At 43.2% G+C, this 21,342-nt stretch overlaps 1 protein-coding gene across 1 annotated transcript in view; it reads right to left on the reverse strand.

The window, feature by feature from the left end:
- The window catches only part of LYPLA1 (lysophospholipase 1), a 44,909-nt gene that overhangs the window by 4,541 nt on the left and 19,026 nt on the right, over positions 1 to 21,342 (reverse strand). The window contains exons 3-6 of the mRNA XM_068237383.1: positions 17,245 to 17,310; positions 14,965 to 15,012; positions 6,668 to 6,738; positions 538 to 611 (exon numbers count right to left, since the gene is read on the reverse strand). Coding sequence (XP_068093484.1) covers positions 538 to 611; positions 6,668 to 6,738; positions 14,965 to 15,012; positions 17,245 to 17,310 — 259 coding nt within the window. The remainder of the gene's footprint in view (positions 1 to 537; positions 612 to 6,667; positions 6,739 to 14,964; positions 15,013 to 17,244; positions 17,311 to 21,342) is intronic.

The raw sequence follows: 21,342 nt of genomic DNA on the forward strand, positions 1-21,342 counted from the left end.
GGAATCAAGCGCGAAAACGATCGGGCGGGAGATTGGACATGTCGGAAATGTATCTGTCGAGCCATCTAAATGGCTCCGAATCGAGCAGTGTATTCACAGCATTAATCTGCTATGCTAATTACTGGTTGCAGGGAAATGCATTAGGTGGAAACTAGTTGAGAAAACTGAGTTCAATCATAGTGCATCCCAACCTCGAGCTTTGAAGATCGCAATGTAGGCAATGTAGGGCATACTTTATTTCCTTTCATCATAAAACTGCTACTAATTTGCTTAGTCAAACCACAGCAGCCAAACCACACCTACTGAACTGCAATACAGCCCTGCCTGTTCTCTGAACACAGCTTGTGCAGGCAGGGGTGTGCTTTGTCTGGCTAATTACAGGCTATGGAGCAAGACCATTTAATGGTGTCATCCTGTCATTATTGTCCTTGCTTGACTGTTGATGGTAATAGACCCAAAAGGTTACTACAAATACAGAAGAGGTTATGACTGTAAACTAGTTGGCTTGAGGTATTCTTTCCACTGTGCATACTTTACCTGCGAAAATCCTCCTAGAATGATTCTGTTGGAAGGAATCCCTTCCTTCACTTGCTGGTCTATTATGGTTTTTACTGAAAAACAAACAAAAATGAACCCTTAGTTAGCCATAATAGTGCTGCTTATACCACATTTCTCTTGTGGAATAAGCTGCATGACCTGCATAGTAAGAGGAGGCACACAGATGGAACTACATGTATGTAATAACAGCTTGTCTCCCCAGTAAACATAGGTGGGCTAGGTTTATACTTGAATTGGTGTTAATGCAATTATAGCATATTCTATAATTGATAAGACTTTGGTGTAGGCACATTAACCCTCCTGGCGGTTTGTCAAAAGCCGCCAGGGGGCAGCAAATACGTTTAAAAAAAAAAAAATTTCTTCATGTAGCGAGACGAGGTCTCGCTACATGATAGCCGCTGCTCAGCGGCATCCCCCAGCCCCTCCGATCGCCGGCGGCGAACGGAGATCAAGAGATCCCATTCAAAGAACGGGATCTCCTGGAGTGCCATGGCGACGGGGCGGGATGACGTCACCGACGTCGTAACGTCAAAGGGGACCCCGATCCACCCCACAGCGCTGCCTGGCACTGATTGGCCAGGCAGCGCACGGGGTCTGGGGGGAGGGCGGCTGCGGCGACGCGTACAGCGGCGGATCGGCGGCGATCGGGCACTGCACGCAGCTAGCAAAGTGCTAGCTGCGTGCAGCAAAAAAAAAAAAAATTTTGCAAATCGGCCCAGCGGGGCCTGAGCGGTGCCTCCCGCCGGCATAGCCCGTGCTCAGCACGGGCTTACCGCCAGGGAGGTTAAACCATGCACTAGTATTTTCAATCAAATAGACATAAACGTGGACCTGTACTGTTGTACAGGACAGAAGGAAAACAGAGAAATGCGCCCTGTATGTATTTAGAGTTTAGCCTGTTTAATTTCCAGGGCTGTGGAGTCGGTACAAAAATCCACTGACTCACTCCTCAGGTTAGGATTCCTCCGACTCCTCTACAACTAATTTGCATATTAGTTTTGTTGATTGAAAGTATGTAACATGAAATGCATCTAACTGCCGACGCTTAAGAATTTTAAAATACAACTGAAGTGAGAAGGATAAGGATGCTGCCATATTTATTCCCTTTTAAACAATACCGGTTACCTGGATAGCCGGCTGATCTTCTGCCTCTAGTACTTTTAGTCATAGAATAAAACTATTCTTTGGTAAGAGTACTTGTAGAAGACAGGAACAAAGAACATCTATCAGGCCCTAGGCAATGTAACTGTGGGTACATGTAAGTGATGTGCAGGTACTCTGCAGGGGAATGAGGGGATTCTTCCTCTATTACACATTCTTCATGCACAATCTGAACCAGGTTTATGGGTGATAGACAACACCTCTGTGTTCAATGTGCACAACATTCTCAGTGGATTCCCTGCAGCTCTGTGGAGAGTGCATATGTACAGTATAGTACTACTGTGTAACAAAGTAAACGTGAGACAGATGACATTCAAGTTTTATACATACATGGGGCTTCCTCCAGCCCCCTTCAGGGTAATCAGTCTCTCGCGGTCCTCCTCCGCCACCTGAATCTTCTGCTATGGGTCCAGGTACTTGAGCCAATCGGGCGTAGTGCGCATGCACACACTCCGCCACTGGGAGCGTACTACACCTGAGCAGCACTATTGTGCAGGTGCAGAATGCTCCTGGCTGGAGGAAGTCCCAGGTATGTGTAAAACACTTTTTTTTTTTTTTTTTCATCCGTCTCAGATACCCTTTAATTTGTAGTCACCAAAGCAAATGTTAACATATCAAATTTGATTTCATGAGCAAAGGGAGTGAATACATTTGCATGAACACAGAATTATTTCCATCTCATTGACCATCTCTATTAGTGACACAGCTGCAGATCAGGACTTATTCTTACAGCATAGATGTTTAGTGTATGTGTATGTGTATATATATATATATATATATATATATATATATATATATATATATATATATATATATATATATATATATATATATATATTTATACTGTACAGTCACAATCATATGTATATCTGACTTTAAAAAATATGGGGACTGCTTTATTCAAGCAGCACAAGTATCTGTTTTTGATTGGTTTATTTCATTTTTGTGGACGAAGCACAGCTATAACTGTATATCTAAATTATTTGATGATTATCTGAAAAATAGAACATTTTATCATATTTTCTATTTCAATTAATTAGGAGTCAGTGCATTTTCTCCCGACTCCAGGTACCCAAAAATTGCCCCAACTCTGACCCCTCGACTCCGACTCCACAGCCCTGCTAATTTCCCCTCATCTGTGACTAATCACAAGTTGTAATTTGATCTCTCAGCTGTGTCAGCAACCTGCTACGGCAGTGAAGCTAATTTGTAAACACAAGATGTTAACAATGTCTGCTTCCATGAAACCAGGAAGTAGAAACACTGTAGATGTATTGCAAAATGAAATTACATGCCTCATGATCATTCACCTGATTAAAAAGGCCACATCTAATGTGACAAGCCATACAATGCACAACTTTTTTTTTCTCCAATTCGAATAGACAAAACCTCTAATCCCACACAACAATTTGAGAGCAAACTGTCCACAATGCAAAGGGCAAAGGCCTATAAGACCTATAGACCTATAAGCTACTCGTATATAAAGACGTGTCCATCTTAGTCAAAATTATCAATAACCAACCCGCCAAAGCCATAGTACAAATATATGAAAAATGTATTAAAGGGAACCTTAACTGAACGGGGGGTATAGAGTTTTACTTACCTGGGGCTATTGCCAGCCCCCTGCAGCAGTCCTGTGCCCTCGGCGCCGCTCTGGAATCCTCTGGTCCCCCGCTGTCACTTAGTTTCGTTTTTGATGACTCACCAGTCGCCGGCCGCCATGCGTATTATTGGACGCATTCACCAATGCAATTAGCGCTATTGCGGACCGCAACGTGTACAAAAATACGCGTTGCCGCATATCTACGCGTGCGGAATGCGGCAACGCGTATTTTTGTACGCGTTGCAGTCCGCAATAGCGCTAATTGCATTGGTGAATGCGTCCAATAATACGCATGGCGGCCGGCGACTGGTGAGTCGTCAAAAACGAAACTAAGTGACAGTGGGGGACCAGAGGATTCCAGAGCGGCGCCGAGGGCACAGGACTGCTGCAGGGGGCTGGTAATAGCCCCAGGTAAGTAAAACTCTATACCCCCCGTTCAGTTAAGGTTCCCTTTAAGGACTTATCCCTTCATCAATTTAAAATCAATTAAAACACCACAATGCACAGGTCGATCAGAGTTGACCATAAAAATAATCCAAATAGCAGGTAACACTAAGTCTGGGTGCTTATGGTGGAGGTGCTGCTGGTATTGATGCAAGGATATGGACAGTATATTGAAGAATATGAAGTCAGATTACTGAGGGTGTGCGCTAAACATATATAAAAATTAAACAGTTGTGATTACAAGAAATATTGAAGATTTGAGGATAAATTGACTTGATTGAAAGATTAATCCGCAATGTTGGTGTTAAAAAAACAAATTAACCATGTGATAACTGAATAGCTTAGTCAGCTTATGCTTTGAGATCATATAGACCTTGACTGCTAATCTATTTACAATTTTAGAAATTCTTGCTTTAGATTGACATTACAGATGTGAAATGAATAAGGTGAGGGCTAAAGCAGTCAGTCTTGAGATTAACAGAAACAGCTGTTTAGAAAAGTTACTAAGAGCGCCTGCAGTGTGACAGCTGCTCAGTGTGGTCCTCAGGCTCAGAATGGAGAAGGGAATAGAATGCCTATCATCCCTGAGACACAGTGCAAGGGTAGGAATGGCAGCTGCTGCATACTACTTATAAGTCATATGCAGAGACTTGGTTACTCAAGACTTGCATCACCAATTTCACTAGCTCTCCCTGTTCTTAAAATAAAGCCATTCTGTTGCCAGCTGCATACAACTGAGGATTACTCGTCTGCATTTCTGGCGAGATTTCACATTAGGTAGCTATTGAGCATTGAATTTTTTTTCTCTTTTTCCCTGTGAAACCTCTGGACTGTTCAGGGGCATCTAACTTCACTATAGGGTCACTTTGATGCCTTTTACAGAACTTTGTGCACAGCAGTCTCAGACTAGCGGCAAACCTGTGCCCAAACAAATGGAGGGGAACAGGAAAACCTACTACTGCAGTACAATACAATAGTTTAGGCAGGGGTCACACTTGACCGCTTTCGTGCACGTTTTCTGAACGGAAAATCTGAGAACTCTTGTTAATCAATCATCATAATTCTGTACATTTTGTCAGCTTCCTCTATCAACTACATCAGCTGCTTTGAAAAAAGTACACGTTTTGTGCATAAACAGTGTGCAGAAAACTGAAAGACAAGTGTGTCCGCTGCCTAACAGAAACTTTGTACAGTATATTGGAAAAGTCATGCCTTTACAAACTCCCACTCTAAAGGGACTATATCAGAAGTTACCTGTATCAGGAAATATTCATATACATATCATTTACACTTACACACACACACACACACGCACGCACGCACGCACGCACGCACACACGCACGCACACACACACACACACACCTAGGCTAACAGTGAAGCATGCTTTTCACTGAATGTATGCTTCACTGTAACCAACACAATGTTTGCATAACATGCGGTGTGACTTTTCAGTCTTTTTTTTTTCAACAGGGAAAGAAACACAAATCCCACTGTGAACTTAGCCTTAAAGAGACTCCGTAACAAAAATTGCATCCTGTTTTTTATCATCCTACAAGTTCCAAAAGCTATTCTAATGTGTTCTGGCTTACTGCAGCACTTTCTACTATCACAGTCTCTGTAATAAATCAATGTATCTTTTCCCTGTCAGACTTGTCGGCCTGTGTCTGGAAGGCTGCCAAGTTCTTCAGTGTTGTGGTTCTGCTATGAATTCCCCCTTCCAGGCCCCTCTATGCACACTGCCTGTGTATTATTTAGATTAGGGCAGCTTCTCTCTTCTCTTTTACAAGCTGGATAAATCGTCCTCTGAGCTGGCTGGGCTTTCACATACTGAGGAATTACAGACAAGGGCAGAGCTGTTTGCAGGAAGAAAGGAGCAGCCTGAAACTTCAGTGCATGAGAGCTGAAGGGGGAAAGAAACACACAAATGATCTCTTGAGATTCAAAAGAAAGGGTGTATACAGCCTGCTTGTGTATGGATGTATTTTCTATGTGTGGACATACTGTACATCAACCTACTTCCTGTTTTGGTGGCCATTTTGTTTGTTTATAAACAAACTTTTTAAAACGGTTTTTAACCACTTTTAATGCGGCGAGGAGCGGCGAAATTGTGACAGGGTAAGAGATGTCCCCTAACGCACTGGTATGTTTACTTTTGTGCGATTTTAACAATACAGATTCTCTTTAAGGCTGGGCCCCACCACAGCGCTTTTGTGAGCGTGTTTTGGATTGCCAACAATCACCAGCGATTTTCAAAATCTATTTGCCAATGAAAGTGGTGGTGAACCTACTAGAGAGAGATTGCAATTAAAGCTTATCACAATCGCAGGACATGCAGCATTTTGTGAGCATTTGCACTCTAATATAATGTATTCAAAGGGACTCAGAGCTCTCTAAAACAAAGATTTGTACATACCTGGGGCTTCCTCCAGCCCCATAAGCTTGGATCGATCCCACGCTGCTGTCCTCCGATGCCTGCAGCTCCGGTACCGGGTCCCCGCACATCCGTCAGTCGGAGCCAGTCTGATGTAAGGGAAGTGCGCCCTCTATGTATCTCTCCAGTAGCTGCTGGAGAGATAGGCAAAGAGTGCACTTCTCCTCCTGCGTAGACTGGAGCCGACTGACAGAAGTGCAGGGAGCCGGTACAGGAGCCGCAGACATCATAGGACAGCAACGTGGGAGCGATCCAAACGTATGGGGCTGGAAAAAGCCCCAGATATGTATAAATCCTTTTGTTTTCGAGAGCTCTGGTACACTTTAAGCAGGGAAATCTCTTCTAAAATCACTTACAAGTTGCTACTACAAAACACTAGCGATTTTGTGATAGTGCTTTCGATTTGTAATGGGCCCCAGCCCTTCGGGTATAATAGGCATAAGCTGCAGAATAACTGGGAGGTACGTACTGTTCTCCGCTGCCGCCTTGATCCCAGCCTCATCCTCCCGAGCATTCGTCTCCAGACCATATAAATCAAACCTAAATAAAATAAGCACAATTTAGCAGATCTCAGTAATTGCTTATGTATAAGATACAAACTGCATTGCTCCCGATACAAGTGTAAACCTCTTCAGCAAGGGCTATAGTAACATTACCAGGCAGCGCTAGGCTTAAAGCCTTGAGGAACCATTAATTTAATTTCATATTATGGTTTCAGACAATGTTAAGCCCGCTTTGCCCTGTGGACACTAAATATATCTGCCTGCCTCATTAATTTTTAAATTAAAGGGTAATTAGAAATTCAAAGTCTCAAGACAGGTCTGCAAGAGAGGACAGAAGTAAGCAGGGAGATCTAACCAGAAGCAAGTTCACAAATGCCATGAAATGGCTTTCTCTGTAGGGTAACTAAAAGGAATAAAGGTTTGGGCCAGGATCAGAGGTTATTTCATGCTCAATTATGTTAACCTCTTCATGGCTTCAGGAAGCCCAATAGCCTACTTTACATAGCATTTTTTTTTACAATCACATTGCTTGGAGAAACAAGTCGTGGAATGCCAAGACATGGGGTGGGGATGCACTTCTAAACAACCGGTATACTTGCCAAAAAAAGTAGAGGAAAAGGATGACTAATTGCACTACAGTATCTTTCTATGCGCAACATTATCATGCAAGTACATTTTGTAGATTTCCACTTGCAGTGGCTGCTTTAGGTATGGCACTGCACAGGAAACAGTTCCACATTTGTTCCAGTATATATCTCTCCAGCCACCTCCTTCCTATGCTGACATTTGTGGCCAGCACTGCCCTTTGTGCACCTCTTGTCTTGCACTAAAACCATCTTTCACTGCTTTTATTTAAGCTTTATAGACCCTGGAAGGCTGAGGTAAATTACTTTGCTTTACTGGCTCCTGCCCTTGCCTAGTTCCTGACTAGTTTATGCAAGAGGTACAGAGGAGTTTGTACATTGCTGGAAATGGAGCTGCAGGGCTAGACAGAGAAGTATTTCAAACAGGTTTATTGTAATCTGATTGTTTGGACAAAGTTTCAACCTCTCTATTTCTGTACCAAAAGTTAGTTTCTCTTGACCTCAGCTTAGAGGACTTTGCAGCAGGCCTTTTTATAGTTATTGCTGTGCCAATCTGGCTAGGTCAAGGTGACTTATCCATAGATCAGTCAAGTTGTTTCTGCAATTATCTCATTGATCTGTTTTCTAACGTAAGAGTGGTTAGATGCACACATACAATGAATGTCACCGGCAGGGGTTGGGACTCTATATTCTTGGAATGACAGGCAGTTTTATGAGGGAAAAGAGCTGACTGAGCAGGCAGCGTGAGAACAATTCACCCTGACAGGTTGATGCATGGAAGGCGGTTGGAGGCCACTGTATACAAGTTAGACTCTTGGCCCAGGTGGCCCCCATTCGTTGCCTTTGCAGAGAATCATTTTAAAGAGCCTAAACACTATTCAGAAGTGTACACTTCATGGTGAGAAAACGGCAAGTGCTCAAAACACAAATACAGCAGGGGATTAAAACCAAATGTAATTCATGGTAGACAATCCTGTTGTACCTGTGGAGAAATTATAGCAGTGTGTGTATTTAAATTTGCTGAACAGGTTTTCTTGCAGCCATTTGTCAGGTGCTGCTTGGTCTGATCACTTGGCTTCTTTTCACACTATAACTGCTGAGGTGCAATGTACAATATATCACATCGCAATGGCGTCCACTGGCGCTCTTGGAATAATGCGCAGCATCCCTTGCATTACCAGGCGATGCATGCGCGTAATGGTTGCAGTGCAAGCACTGTATTTATTGCATCAGTAACATGCAATACAACCTTTCAACACTGTTGCATTGTGATCCTTTTTCAGGATGCGCAATACGGTGTATAGTGTAAAAGTCTCGAGGCTAGGTTCACAGTGGTCAGTTGCATAACACACACGTTAGGAGTGTGAACTGCAATGGAGACTGGACGAAGCCTTTAATACACAGCGAATTAGAATAACTTGATCTGTTACAACGCAGTACTGTGAACAGGCTCACAATTGTATGGGCAGAGAGTTGACATGTAGAATTATTCTACAACACAAAAGATCACTGTGAACTAGCCCTCAACCTTCCTCTCCCAATGCACAATTTACAGAGACACTGAAGCGAAAAAAAAATTATATTATGATTTGTATGTGTAGTACAGCTAAGAAATAAAACATTAAGATCAGATACATCAGTCTAATTGTTTCCAGTACAGGAAGAGTTGAGAAACTCCAGTTATCTCTATGCAAAAAAGCTATTAAGCTCTCCGACTAAGTTAGTCGTGGAGAGGGCTGTTATCTGACTTTTAGTATCTCAACTGTAATTGAACTGTTTACTTTTCCTCTGCCAGAGGAGAGTTCATTACTTCACAGACTGCTCTGAAAGACTCATTTTGAATGCTGAGTGTTGTGTAATCTGCACATATTATAGAATGATGCAATGTTAGAAAAAACACTATATACCTGAAAATAAAAGTATGAGAATATTTTCTTTGCTGCTAATCTTCTAGTAATTATTCATAGTACACAACCAATTCATTATATCATATATATTTTTTCGCTTCAGTGTCTCTTTAAAGGGAACCAGAGAGGATGAGATATACATACCTGGGGCTTCCTCCAGCCCCATACGCACGGATCGCTCCCACGTCGCACTCCTCCGCTGCCTGCATCAGCCGCCACCGGGTCCCGTCATTGCCGCGAGTCGGCAAGTCGGCCGGCGGACGCGGCCAATTCTCCGCATCACAGGGTGCTCTCCCCATACAGATACGCATGTGGCTGCTTACTGCGCAGCCGCATGCGTACATGTATGGAGGGAACCCCTGTGATGCGGACAATTGGCCGCGTCCGCCGGAAGTGACGGGCCCGGTACCGGCGGATCCAGGAAGCTGAGGACGGCGGCGTGGGAGCGATTCAGGCTTATGGGGCTGGAAGAAGCCCCAGGTATGTATAAAATCTTTTTCTTTTTCCACCCCCCGTTCCTCTCTGGTTCCCTTTAAAGGGAAGGTTCAGGGACTAGCTAAAAAAAATAAAAATCCATTTCCACTTACCTGGGGCTTCCTCCAGCCCGTGGCAGGCAGGAGGTGCCCTCGGCGCCGCTCCGCAGGCTCCCGGTGGTCTCCGGTGGCCGACCCGACCTGGCCAGGCCGGCGGCCAGGTCGGGCCTCTTCTGCGCTCCATGGTGCGTTCCATCGCCGGCGCGCTGACGTCATCGGACGTCCTCCGGGCTGTACTGCGCAGGCTCAGTAGTTCTGAGCCTGCGCAGTACAACCCGGAGGACGTCCGAGGACGTCAGCGCGCCGGCGTGGAACGCACCATGGAGCGCAGAAGAGGCCCGACCTGGGCCAGGTCGGGTCGGCCACCGGAGACCACCGGGAGCCTGCGGAGCGGCGCCGAGGGCACCTCCTGCCTGCCACGGGCTGGAGGAAGCCCCAGGTAAGTGGAAATGGATTTTTATTTTTTTTAGCTAGTCCCTGAACCTTCCCTTTAAGTTTGTCAGCTAACTTGAACGGTGAAAAGAGAAATTACAAAATGCTGTTCAATTTTCCATCCACTTCATACAAATCTTTGAAGCAAACTAGCCATGAGGCAACAGCTGTCTCTACAGATGGCAATGAATTTGCATATCTTTCCATGAAGTGCAATATTGTGAGCACCTGCTTAACACCACATGAGTGGTACAATGTATGGCGCCAATATTTGGAAATAAAGGTGCATTTTTTTCTATTTTGTCCATCACTATTTACAAGCCCATGATTTAAAAAAGAACAGCAGTGTTCTCCCTAGGCCCTTTTAGCCGGGTGCTCCACCTGGCTAATTTTGGTGAGCACCCGGCTGACATCAGCTCATCTTCTCATCCTCCTCCTATGCTGTAAGCAGAGCTGTACCAGCCCTGCATTTCCCCATCTCGCCCCACCCGGCTATTTTTTCATGCCACCCAGCTGGGAAAAATTTCTGGAGAGAACACTGAACTGTAATATACCTTCTTGACGTACATATTAACCATTTAAGCCGCCTGGGCATGAATGTCACGTCCGGGCGGCTGCCGTTGCGCGTGCCCTTGTTGCCCCCGTTAGCCCGGAGATCAATGCAAAGGAACATAGTTCCCATTCATTGATCTGAGTAACCGCCATCTTTCTGATTAAAAAAAAAAAAAATTAAAAAAAGGTTTCTCGTCCTCCTTAAGCTTCCGGGAAGCGAGCGCGTTCACTTCCAGGACTACAAAAAAAAAATCTGACTGTGGCCAAATAGTAAAACTACATCTACATACATTTTTCAATGAAATAAACACACTATTACATTTAAAATTAACGGTTTACCTCCCACACCAAAAATTTTTCATGAAGAAAATGTTTGAAAAACAAAACAAAAAAAACAAACAAATAGTAACCTAAGGGTATGAACTTTTTAATATGCATGTGAAGATGGTATATTACAAACTTTTTAAAATTATGAGCTTGTAAATAGTGATGGATGCAAAACTGAAAAAATGCACCTTTATTGCCAAATAAAATATTGGCGCCATACATTGTGATAGGGACACAGTTTAAATGGTGTAATAACTGGGACAAATGGGCAAATAAAATACATAGGTTTTAATTAGGGTAGCATCTATTATATTAAAGTTATAATGGCCAAAAAAAGACTGAATTTGTACCATTTTTTTCTTAATATTCCTGTTAAAATTTAGAAAAAAAATAATTCTTAGCAAAATGTACCACCTAAAGAAAGCCTAATTGGTGGTGGAAAAAAAAGATATAGATCAATTCATTGTGATAAGTAGTGATAAAGTTATTGGCGAATGAATGGGAGGCAAAAACTGCTCTGATGCATAAGGTGAAAAATAATAACCGGGTTACTATAGGAGTATGGGAGGGAAATAGTTAATTTTACATGTAAATGTGTGACTTTTTACTAAATAAAATGTATGTATGTGTAATTTTACTATTTGGCTACAAGATGTCCTTGTGCATTCCTTACTGTTGCATACTATTACTACGCTAAACAAGAAGCAATGCATAGACGTGTAAGTATCGGCTTTTGTTAATGACATGGCATCTCATTGCTCGTCGGCTCTCATTCACACAGGGACTTGGATTAATGAATGGGAACTGCGTTCATTCATCCCCCCTCTACCGATCGGCGGCAACGAGCGCGGGAACAAGCAGAAGTGCCCAGCAGCAAGGGAGGGGCAAGGTAAAGCAGGGATGTAGATATTCACCCCGGGGGAAGGGAAGTGGTTAAAGTGAAGCTCCAGACTAAAAATTGACTCAGCAGCACTGGAAAGGCCTGGTGTTTCTTTAACTGTTTCACAGCATCAGAACTTTTTTTTCTCTTATACAAGCCTCATTTTTAGCTGCACAGAAAAAAAACGCCCGGGCATTTTTCCCCTAATGCTGTGCAAAGCATGATGGGATTTCTGATGTTGTTGTTCTCGTTCTGCTGTTTTGGTGCATTTTTTTTTTTTTTTTTTACATTTTGAATTTGACATTTGAAGCCTAGTGTGTGCAGCTGGGAGGGGTGATCAGGACACAGGACAGTTGGAACTGTGTCTCCTGCTCCCTGTCACCTCTTTTCAACCAAAAAGATGGCTGCCCCCATGGAAAAGATGGCTGCCCCCATGAATCACAAACATTTGCCTGTTCTTTTAAAACAGGGTGGGTAAGAGATTATATTACCTATCTATTCTAATTAACATAACTAATGTAACTTGATGACAGTATGTTTGTTTAGGCTGAAGTTCCCCTTTAAACCTCGATGCTACAAGCGCAGCCCTCAGTTTTTTTTTCCTCACTGGCAGCAGCCATATGGGACAGTGAGGTCGAACACGGTAAATCCAGCGCTGGACACTTGGGTGCAGCAGCGCAGGAGACTTGGGCGCAGCCGGCGCCACCATAGGCCGTAATAGGAACTACGGCTATCGCAGGCACAGGGAGTAACTTTAGCGCCGTCAGAAGACGGAGCTGAAGTTACTTTTTAAACAATAATTCGGCTTCCAGCAATTGCTGGAAGCCGAATTGTTTCATTCCCCACTATCCATGGCGGCCTGGAGGGGGAATAGTAATTAACACGGCCCGGACTTGTGAAGCAGCAGGATCAGCCATATACTGGCTGTGTCCTGCGCCCAAGTCTCCGGCGCCGTTCTCTCTCATACGCCAGTGAGGTGGCCCTGTCAACAAGCAGGTACTGTCAGACTCAAAACTTTACAGAAGCCTTTCCAGGCAGGAGAGAACAGAGACAAGGCACCAACAAGAATAGCAGCACCCCTGGCTGAAACCTGCATACACCATAGAAAAGCTCCGGTTCCCAGTAAAATACACACCAGTAATGAGTAACGATGTGTTTTTTAAATTATAGAAAAGCTCATCTGGTGCTTCCTGTTCCTGGGAGGGACTTTGTCTCATTGTTCTTGTCCTGGAGGGTTACTGGAAATATACCATCTAACAGCTTAGAGTACTCAGAAGTTACCATTTTTGTGTGGAAAAGGGCTTTGGCAGCAGCTAAAAATCATGTTTTTTATTATCCCATGACCAGAAGCACTGAGTTCAGGAAGTCAGTTAAACCTCTCATCTCTCAATCAAATCCCACCCTCACCTCATCACTCCCACTATTCAGACTGCAAAGGGAGAAGGCACAAACTGAGCCCAAGGGTGAGTACACGCATCCAATTTTACCACTTCTACATAAGTAGCAATTTGTTTACGTTTTTATAAAAGGCAGACCTGATAAACTGTTTTGGGAAGTGGAGTTCAGCGGCAGAGTTGTCAAACAGTTACAGCTGTGTTTCCTTTAACATGATTGATGCATGACCTGTTTTAATGTTCTTGAAGTATTAGAGGACACAAAAGCTCTGATTATAGATCTAAAGCAGACACAGCACTTGTTTTCCTGTTAGACAGATGCAATGTCTAGGAGAGGCAACAGAGTAACAGCCAATCTAATACAGTGGCATATGGCAACACCTGCTAAGCTAGCCAAAAGATAGGATCACTAATACTTGGCCTACATTCCAGAGCAGAAGCAGAGAAACCCTCCCTACTAACAGCACTGTAAAAACTGCCATGACATAGCCTTGCATGACATTAGTAAGGGATGGCAATGGCATAGTTAATAGCCGGACATCTGGCGTTCAGCTCACTGAAGTTAAATGAGTGTCCTGCACCGCCCAATTCGTGTACATGTGCTGCAATGCAATAATGGAGAAACAAAAGCCTCATCTACACGGTACAATTTTCCATCAGATAGATGGATCTATAAGATAGATCTAATAAGAAATCTCATCGTGTGTAGACGTCTAAATTGTTTCAAGATCTATTTTGCGATTTTGCTTTGACAAGTACTCAAAATCTATTGCAAAATCTAACGCAATCCGATTGGAAATGAATAGATCCGTCTAATAGATCGATCTGATGGAAAATTGTACAGTGTAGATGAGGCTTTAGAACGTAAACATACTCTACCACTGTTAAGATTACAAAAATGCTCAAATCCCTGCAAGACAAATACAAGGCATATTCAACCTTTACCCCTACAAAAATTAGCATGGCTTTCAGGGAAACTACCTACTGTACATTTTTTTTTTTTTTTAAATATACTGACTACTATGATTGCTGATGAGACGTTTTCATGATCACAGCCTAAATACTGCTAAATCACTAGTTGATATACTTACCTAAAGGGGTCCAAAATCTTGCAGGGAGGGGTTGGTTGGTAGGTAACCGTAGGTGGTGGTAGGACTGTGGAGTCTGAGTCGAAGAGTCTGAGTCACAGCAATTTTGGGTACTTGAAGTCAGAGTGGATGGTTTCATAAACTGAGGAGTCTGAGTTGAATGATTTTTGTACCGACTCCACAGCCCTGAGTAGTGGCTAGTGGCTGTCATTTTCTCCCTCTGAGCAGGTGGATTACCCCCCACCCCTTCCGGATAACACTGGGATGTCAGGACAGATGGGGGAGGACATTGTTGGGCTCTGGGTGGACAGTGTAATACCTTTCCACAGGCAGGTATTATTCTATTTCTCACCAGTACCCAGTAATGTGCTATGCGGGAAATCAGAGCTTCGTCTATTTGGGAAGCTGCAAACCATACCCCCCCCCCCCCCACACACACACACGGTTAAGGTAACCTGTAGATTACGTGTTGGTGCTCGGATATAAAGGCCCTCATGCAGCAGGCTAAACCTTTTCTACTAATAACTCAAAGTACAATAATGAGAGGATTAAATCTGATTACTTACCAAGACGGCATGGAGCAGTTCATGTTTAAAGAGACTGGCATAATTGGCCTGGGAGGAAAACATTGCGCAATTAAACAAAATTCATCTAACCAGATTTATCAAAATAAGTGCAAATAAGTAACAAAACTGCAGCAGTTCCCAGAACAGTCAACCAGAATCATGGAGTCATTTTTCAACTGGATAGGTTGGTCTGGGCACCTGCTCCTCCTGATCAGTCTGTGCAATACAGTGAGGCTAGATTCACAGTGGGACGTTGCGTTTTGATGCCACGTTAAAGTCGCACCGCAAGCTTACAACCAGGGCTGTGGAGTCGGAGTCGTGGAGTCGGGCAATTTTGGGTGCCTGGAGTCGGAGTCGGGAAAAAATGCTCCGACTCCTAATGAATTTGTAACTGTAATTAAAATAGAAAATATGATAAAATGTTCTATTTCTCAGATAATAGTCATTAAAAATAATGTATATATACAGTATATATACAGTAATAGCTGTGCTTAGTCCACAAAAATGAAATAAACCAATCAAAATGAGTTACTTGTGCTGCTTCAATAAAGCAGTCCCCGTATTTTTAAGGTCAGATATACATATCTGATTGTGACTGTATATATGATGTGTACACAGGAATCTCTTATATACTAAATAACATCTATGCTGTAAGAATAAAGCCTGATGTGTAGCTGTGTCACTAATAGAGATGGTCAACGAGATGGAAATAATTCTGCATTGATGCTGATTTATGCAAATGTATGCACTCCCTTTGCTGATGAAATCAAATAATTTGATATGTTGTTAAAATTTGGTTTGGTGACTACAAATTAAAGGGTAACTGAGACGGATGAAAAGTAAAGGTTTTTTTATACATACCTGGGGCTTCCTCCAGCCCCCTTCAGGCTAATCAGTCCCTCGCTGTCCTCCACCACCCGGATCTTCTGCTATGAGTCCTGGTAATTCAGCCAGTCAGCGCTGTCCGGCCGCATGCCACTCCCACAGCCAGGAACATTCTGCACCTGCGCAATAGTGCTGCACAGGTGTAGTATGCTCCTGGCGGCGGAGTGTGTGCATGCGCACTACGCCCGACTGGCTCAAGTACCTGGACTCATAGCAGAAGATCCAGGTGGTGGAGGAGGACAACGAGGGACTGATTATCCTGAAGGCGGCTGGAGGAAGCCCCAGGTATGTATAAAACTTTAATTTCATCTGTCTCAGGTTTACTTTGTTACACAGTAGTACTATACTCTACATATGCACTCCCCACAGAGCTGCAGGGAATCCACTGAGAATGCTGTGCACATTGAACACAGAGGTGTTGTCTGTTTACAATCTCCTCATTCCCCTGCAGTGTACCTGCACATCATTCTTACATGTACCCACACTTACATTGCCAAGGGCCTGATAGATGTTCTTTGTTCCGGTTTGTACCTTTTACAAGTACTCTTACCAAGGACTAGTTTTAGTCGAAAGGGAATAAATATAGTAGTCTACATATCCTTCTCACTTCAGTGGTCTTGTAAAATTCCTAAGCGTTGGCAGTTAAGAGACGAATTTCATGTTACATACTTTTAATCAACAAAATTGTAATATGCAAATTAGAGGAGTCGGAGTCGAGGAGTCGGAGGAATCCTAAACTGAGGAGTCGGAGTCGGTGGATTTTTGGACCGACTCCACAGCCCTGCTTACAACGCACCCAAAAAGTGGCAACGCAGCGTTACCGTCGCATACAGCAGATACAGTAAAAAATACAGGCAATGAAAAGTATGCTTCCAAGTCATTACTGAGCATGTGCAAACAGTCCAACGCAGCTAATAACGTGTATAACGCACTGCATGCAGTACTTTTACTTAACGTGCAGCGTTAGGCACCAACGCAACGTGTGCACTGTGAACAGGGCATTGATTTTTCATTGCAGTGAGTTATTCTGCGTTAAATGCTGTTTTAACGCGCGACTTTAACGTCCCACTGTGAACTTAGCCTCAGGCTAAGTTCACAGCGGGGAGCTGTTTTGCAGTCTCTGTAAAGACAAGTGCAAATGGGTGGGGGGGGGGGGGGGTGGAGGAGTCTGTTATATTACATTGGATGCACTGACTGAATGTCACACAGACTGACAGACTTACAATTGCAGTGTGATTCTGTGCGTTGCAATGCCTCCATTACATTGCAATGTACCCCTGTGGATTTTTTGAATTGGCGCAAATATCCAACAGAATAACATACAAAAATAGTTTTGCTAACAAGGATATAGCAGGCAAGTACGTTACTAGTGTATTCAGGATATAAAGGACTTACGCATTTGGGAAGATGTACTTTATATCATTGTGTCTGAAGTCATTCATTCCCGCTAACCAGGATTTCCTAGTTGGAATAAGAGAACAAACAATTCTGACTTCAGCTAAAATGAGTCCATTTGCACACCAAACCCCTCCCCTCCCCCCAAACACACCCCAACACCCACATACCCCAAACAGACACCAATGAGGGAATCCCTTTACCTGGTTCAGACTGAGTAGAACCCGGGAACCACATTTCAAAAGATTGTTTATGTATAGGTAAATATAACTCACATTCCCACATTTACATTATTGGAAATAAGAACATAACTTTTTATTTTATATACACTTTAAGTGTGTAAAATTTTTTAAAGTCATAAGCTATAACCAAAATGTTGCTTATTTAGCCAATGTGCCTCTTGAATAGAAATTGTATAACTTGGAATAGGACAGAGTTAATTTGCTTGGAACACAGTGGAATGGTTGTGTTAACATGCATATTAAAACAAAGTAAACAATCTGTATGTATACAATGGCAAACATTTTACTTCAGAGATGAATTGCATACAAACAGTGCAGTTGCATGCAAGCCAGGATCAGCATCTCTAATGCTGGGAATACACTGTTCGATTTTTAGCTGATTAGATGGATCGATAATTTCCGACATGTCCTGTGACGAACATTACGGAAAGTCGTGCGCAATCGCCAACGATTTTCGTATGGTCCAGCCATTACTGTCAGTGCTGTGTAAATGTACAAAAAATGTCTTTCCTTTCTCTTGTGAAGGGAAGCAAGCCCCTAACCCCATTCCCCAGTGTCCTGATAACATGGAAAGAATCTCACACCTAGCCAGACCTCCCGCTGGGCCAGTTGCTGGCACAGCATTCCCCAAGGAAACTAGATCCAACCAGTAAGATAAGAATTTCCCTCCAAGCTCATAGCTTCAAACAAAGAGAACATTTACTTTATTAATAATTCAAAATAGGTTTGGCACAGCAAGACAAAAATTACATTTCCTGATATCTAGAAATCAGTTCTATCAGTCACCTAAATTGCAATTTTCTAGCTATCAGGAATCTGTAGAGAAACCACTTTATCCAGCCTGTGTAGAGCGAATGCGATAGACTAGGCGTGTATAGCCTCGTTTAATACAGGGTCGCAAGCCGCTTATGAATATAGTCTCGGATTTGCGATGCGCCAATCTGGAGCAGAGTTACAGATTATTAATAATCTGTACATTTCTTGCTCTGAGTCTGGGGGGCGGCAACCTGCTGATTAGGAGGTAAACCCGCCTTAAACACGCCTACTTTCCAGGTAGTGACAGCCCCAAGACTCAGGTCCTATAAAAGTGGGGCGGGACCAAACCTGCCCAGTTCTCCAATTTTCATCGACCAGGAAAGTCCAGACATGTGCTCCAAGGAGAACCGGCGCATGCTGTGTACAAAGGACTCTTAACCTGAATGCCTACTTTTAATATTTAATATTTTTTCTTCATTCTTCAAATGGACCGCTCAGCTAACTAAGAATTTTCAGATTTTATTTCTTTTTATTTTTAAGCTCTGTGTATATATGTTAATTGGTGTATATAACTGTACGTAATGCATTTGTTATTAAACGTTTTAAAAATCGTTTAGCGGTTATGACCTGTTGCTGAACATACACAATCGTACCTATTCTCCTGAAATCGCTACCCTGTGTTTAATAGAAGTGTACCTTTATAACCCGTATGCGAGAACCCAGCCCAGATATAACGATCTGACCCAGGTTCCTGCATACTGCTAAGTGTTAATAGAGCGTTCTCGAAGTCCTAGTAATTACAGTAGCGGGTTGTGTAACTCGCTTGGTGGCAGATCTTTGAATTGTATGTGTGTGGTGAATCCGTTTGTGTCCGAATGCTCCCTCCATTAGTCAGTTCATCAACTGCGAAGTCTGGTTTACACTTTGTGATGGACAAAATGACAGTGTGAGAGGACTTCTGACTCTGATCGATTTACCCCATCCGCAGACTGGCCTTGCGGTCTGTGACATGTCCGATCTCACTTTTGATACTTTTGCTGCTTGATCTCTGATAGAAGTGAATGGAAAAAAGATAAGAAAAATGAGCGAAAAATAAGAGAATCGACTGCAGAATAGAGCGGCAAAAACGATCGAGAGCAGAAACGCACAGCAGAAATGAAGTGTATTCCCAGCATAAGGGCTGTTTTATAACACAGTACATGGAAAACGCAACCATGTCTGCAGATTAAGGGACATTGTGGGAACTCTAGTACTACTGTTTGGGCAGCACGGTGGCATAGTGGATAGCACTCTAGCCTTGCAGCGCTGAGTCCCTGGTTCAAATCCCAGCCAGGGCACTATCTGCACAGTTTGTATGTTCTACCTGTGTCTGCATGGGTTTCCTCGGGGCACTCAGGTTTCCTCCCACATGCCAAAGACATACAGAGGAGTTAATTGGCCCTAGATTATGACAGACATACGAATATGGTAGGGATTAGATTGGGAGCTCCTGAGGCACAGTTAGTGAAAAGACTATATACTGTGTCACAAGTCCCCTAGTGGCTGGACCGCACAATGCCTTCCAATCAGTTTTAGCACACAGACCACGCAATCTGTGGTAGCAATCGGTGCGCAGAAACCGCTGGGATTTTGGCAGCAGACTGACTAGAAGGGAGCTTGTGAGTTATGGTAATACAACTTACACACTATTTCAGGGTATAACTGCCACCACTCCTACAGACGGCTACACTGAGACTAATACCTGCAAATAAAACGGTTAAACACTATTTTATCTAGCTATCAACAATAGTAGCGACTCTTCAGAAGCTAGAGTTCAGTTTGTGCGGCTGAATAGCAGGTGTAGCTGAACAAATAAATGACTTTTTATAAAGTCTTTATTATAAGTGCAATATAAACAAACAATATACAGAAAATCATTAAAATCAACAATTATGGAGGCAATCGTAGCGCAGTATAAAAAATAAAAAGGGAAGAAAATACTTAAGTTCAGGTGGAAATATGTCCTTTCTGGGAAAACATGTGCAGTTCTTTGTTTCAGTTCAGGAGCCAAAGTTCAGACAAGAAGGCCACTGCCCGTCCTCAAGGCAGCAGCAGCCATGAAGATGGAATTGGAGGAACTGAAGGAGGAGGCCCTGGCAAACACTTTTGAATGAACCACAATTTTTTGGGTGGAGTCTCAGGTTCAGCCCAGGGGCTGGACAGGGTGCGGTTAACCTCCTGGGTGGGTTTCTAATGCCCACCATATATGACAGTGTTCATATCTCAGCTTACGCTTCCTGCACACACATCAGTCACAGATTCATATTCCTCAGAAAATACCGATTCATATGACATATTTCATGAAGGCTGTATCAGGTCTTGTCACCGAGAAGGTGAATACCTCAATAACAGGGCAGGTTAGTGTCATGTATTTCATATGAGCATACCGGTCCAATTCTCACGAGTAAAACTATTGCAATTTCATAACTGTGCTATGCACGGCACCTTCATAACAGCCCAAAAATCATAAGACACATGCTTTTGAATCTGCTCCCTAGCGGTGCCACTATGGCTAGGTGATATGAGCTCTTCCGTGGACCCCTGTGGAGCTAGCTTCCTTTGGCTTCCCTTGGATGAATGCAACCTTTTGGTGTGGTAATTATCTGAGTGAAATTTTCTAGGAAGCAACCTTTGATGTACTACCAAATGATCCCTCACAGTCACACTCCTGTCAGGCAGGTTTTTGTTCCTAGCTAATTAACAACTCACAGGCATCCTACACTTAGGTTGCTTTTCAGCTGCTGTGAGAGGGAGAGACCTCAGGCTGGGCTGCCAGGCAGCCCCTACAAATTAAATCCAAATTCTATTGTTGATTGCAATCGGTGCAGAAGATCGATTGCGATCGCATTTTTTCACGGGCAGTTCAAGGACACAGTCTGCGGCAGTGAAACCGGCCGTGACACTCTGTGCTATATAAATACTAAATAATAAAATACTGTGAGATTTTGCCTAATGCTAAATGTGCTCCATGTTTGAGTTTGTGTTTCTAGCGTCTGGTGAAAATTCAATTGCAGAAAAATTGATTTCAATTTACAGTATTTAACTATCAGAAATCCTCTAG

This window comes from Hyperolius riggenbachi, chromosome 5, assembly GCF_040937935.1.
Source record: "Hyperolius riggenbachi isolate aHypRig1 chromosome 5, aHypRig1.pri, whole genome shotgun sequence".
Lineage (NCBI taxonomy): Eukaryota > Metazoa > Chordata > Amphibia > Anura > Hyperoliidae > Hyperolius > Hyperolius riggenbachi.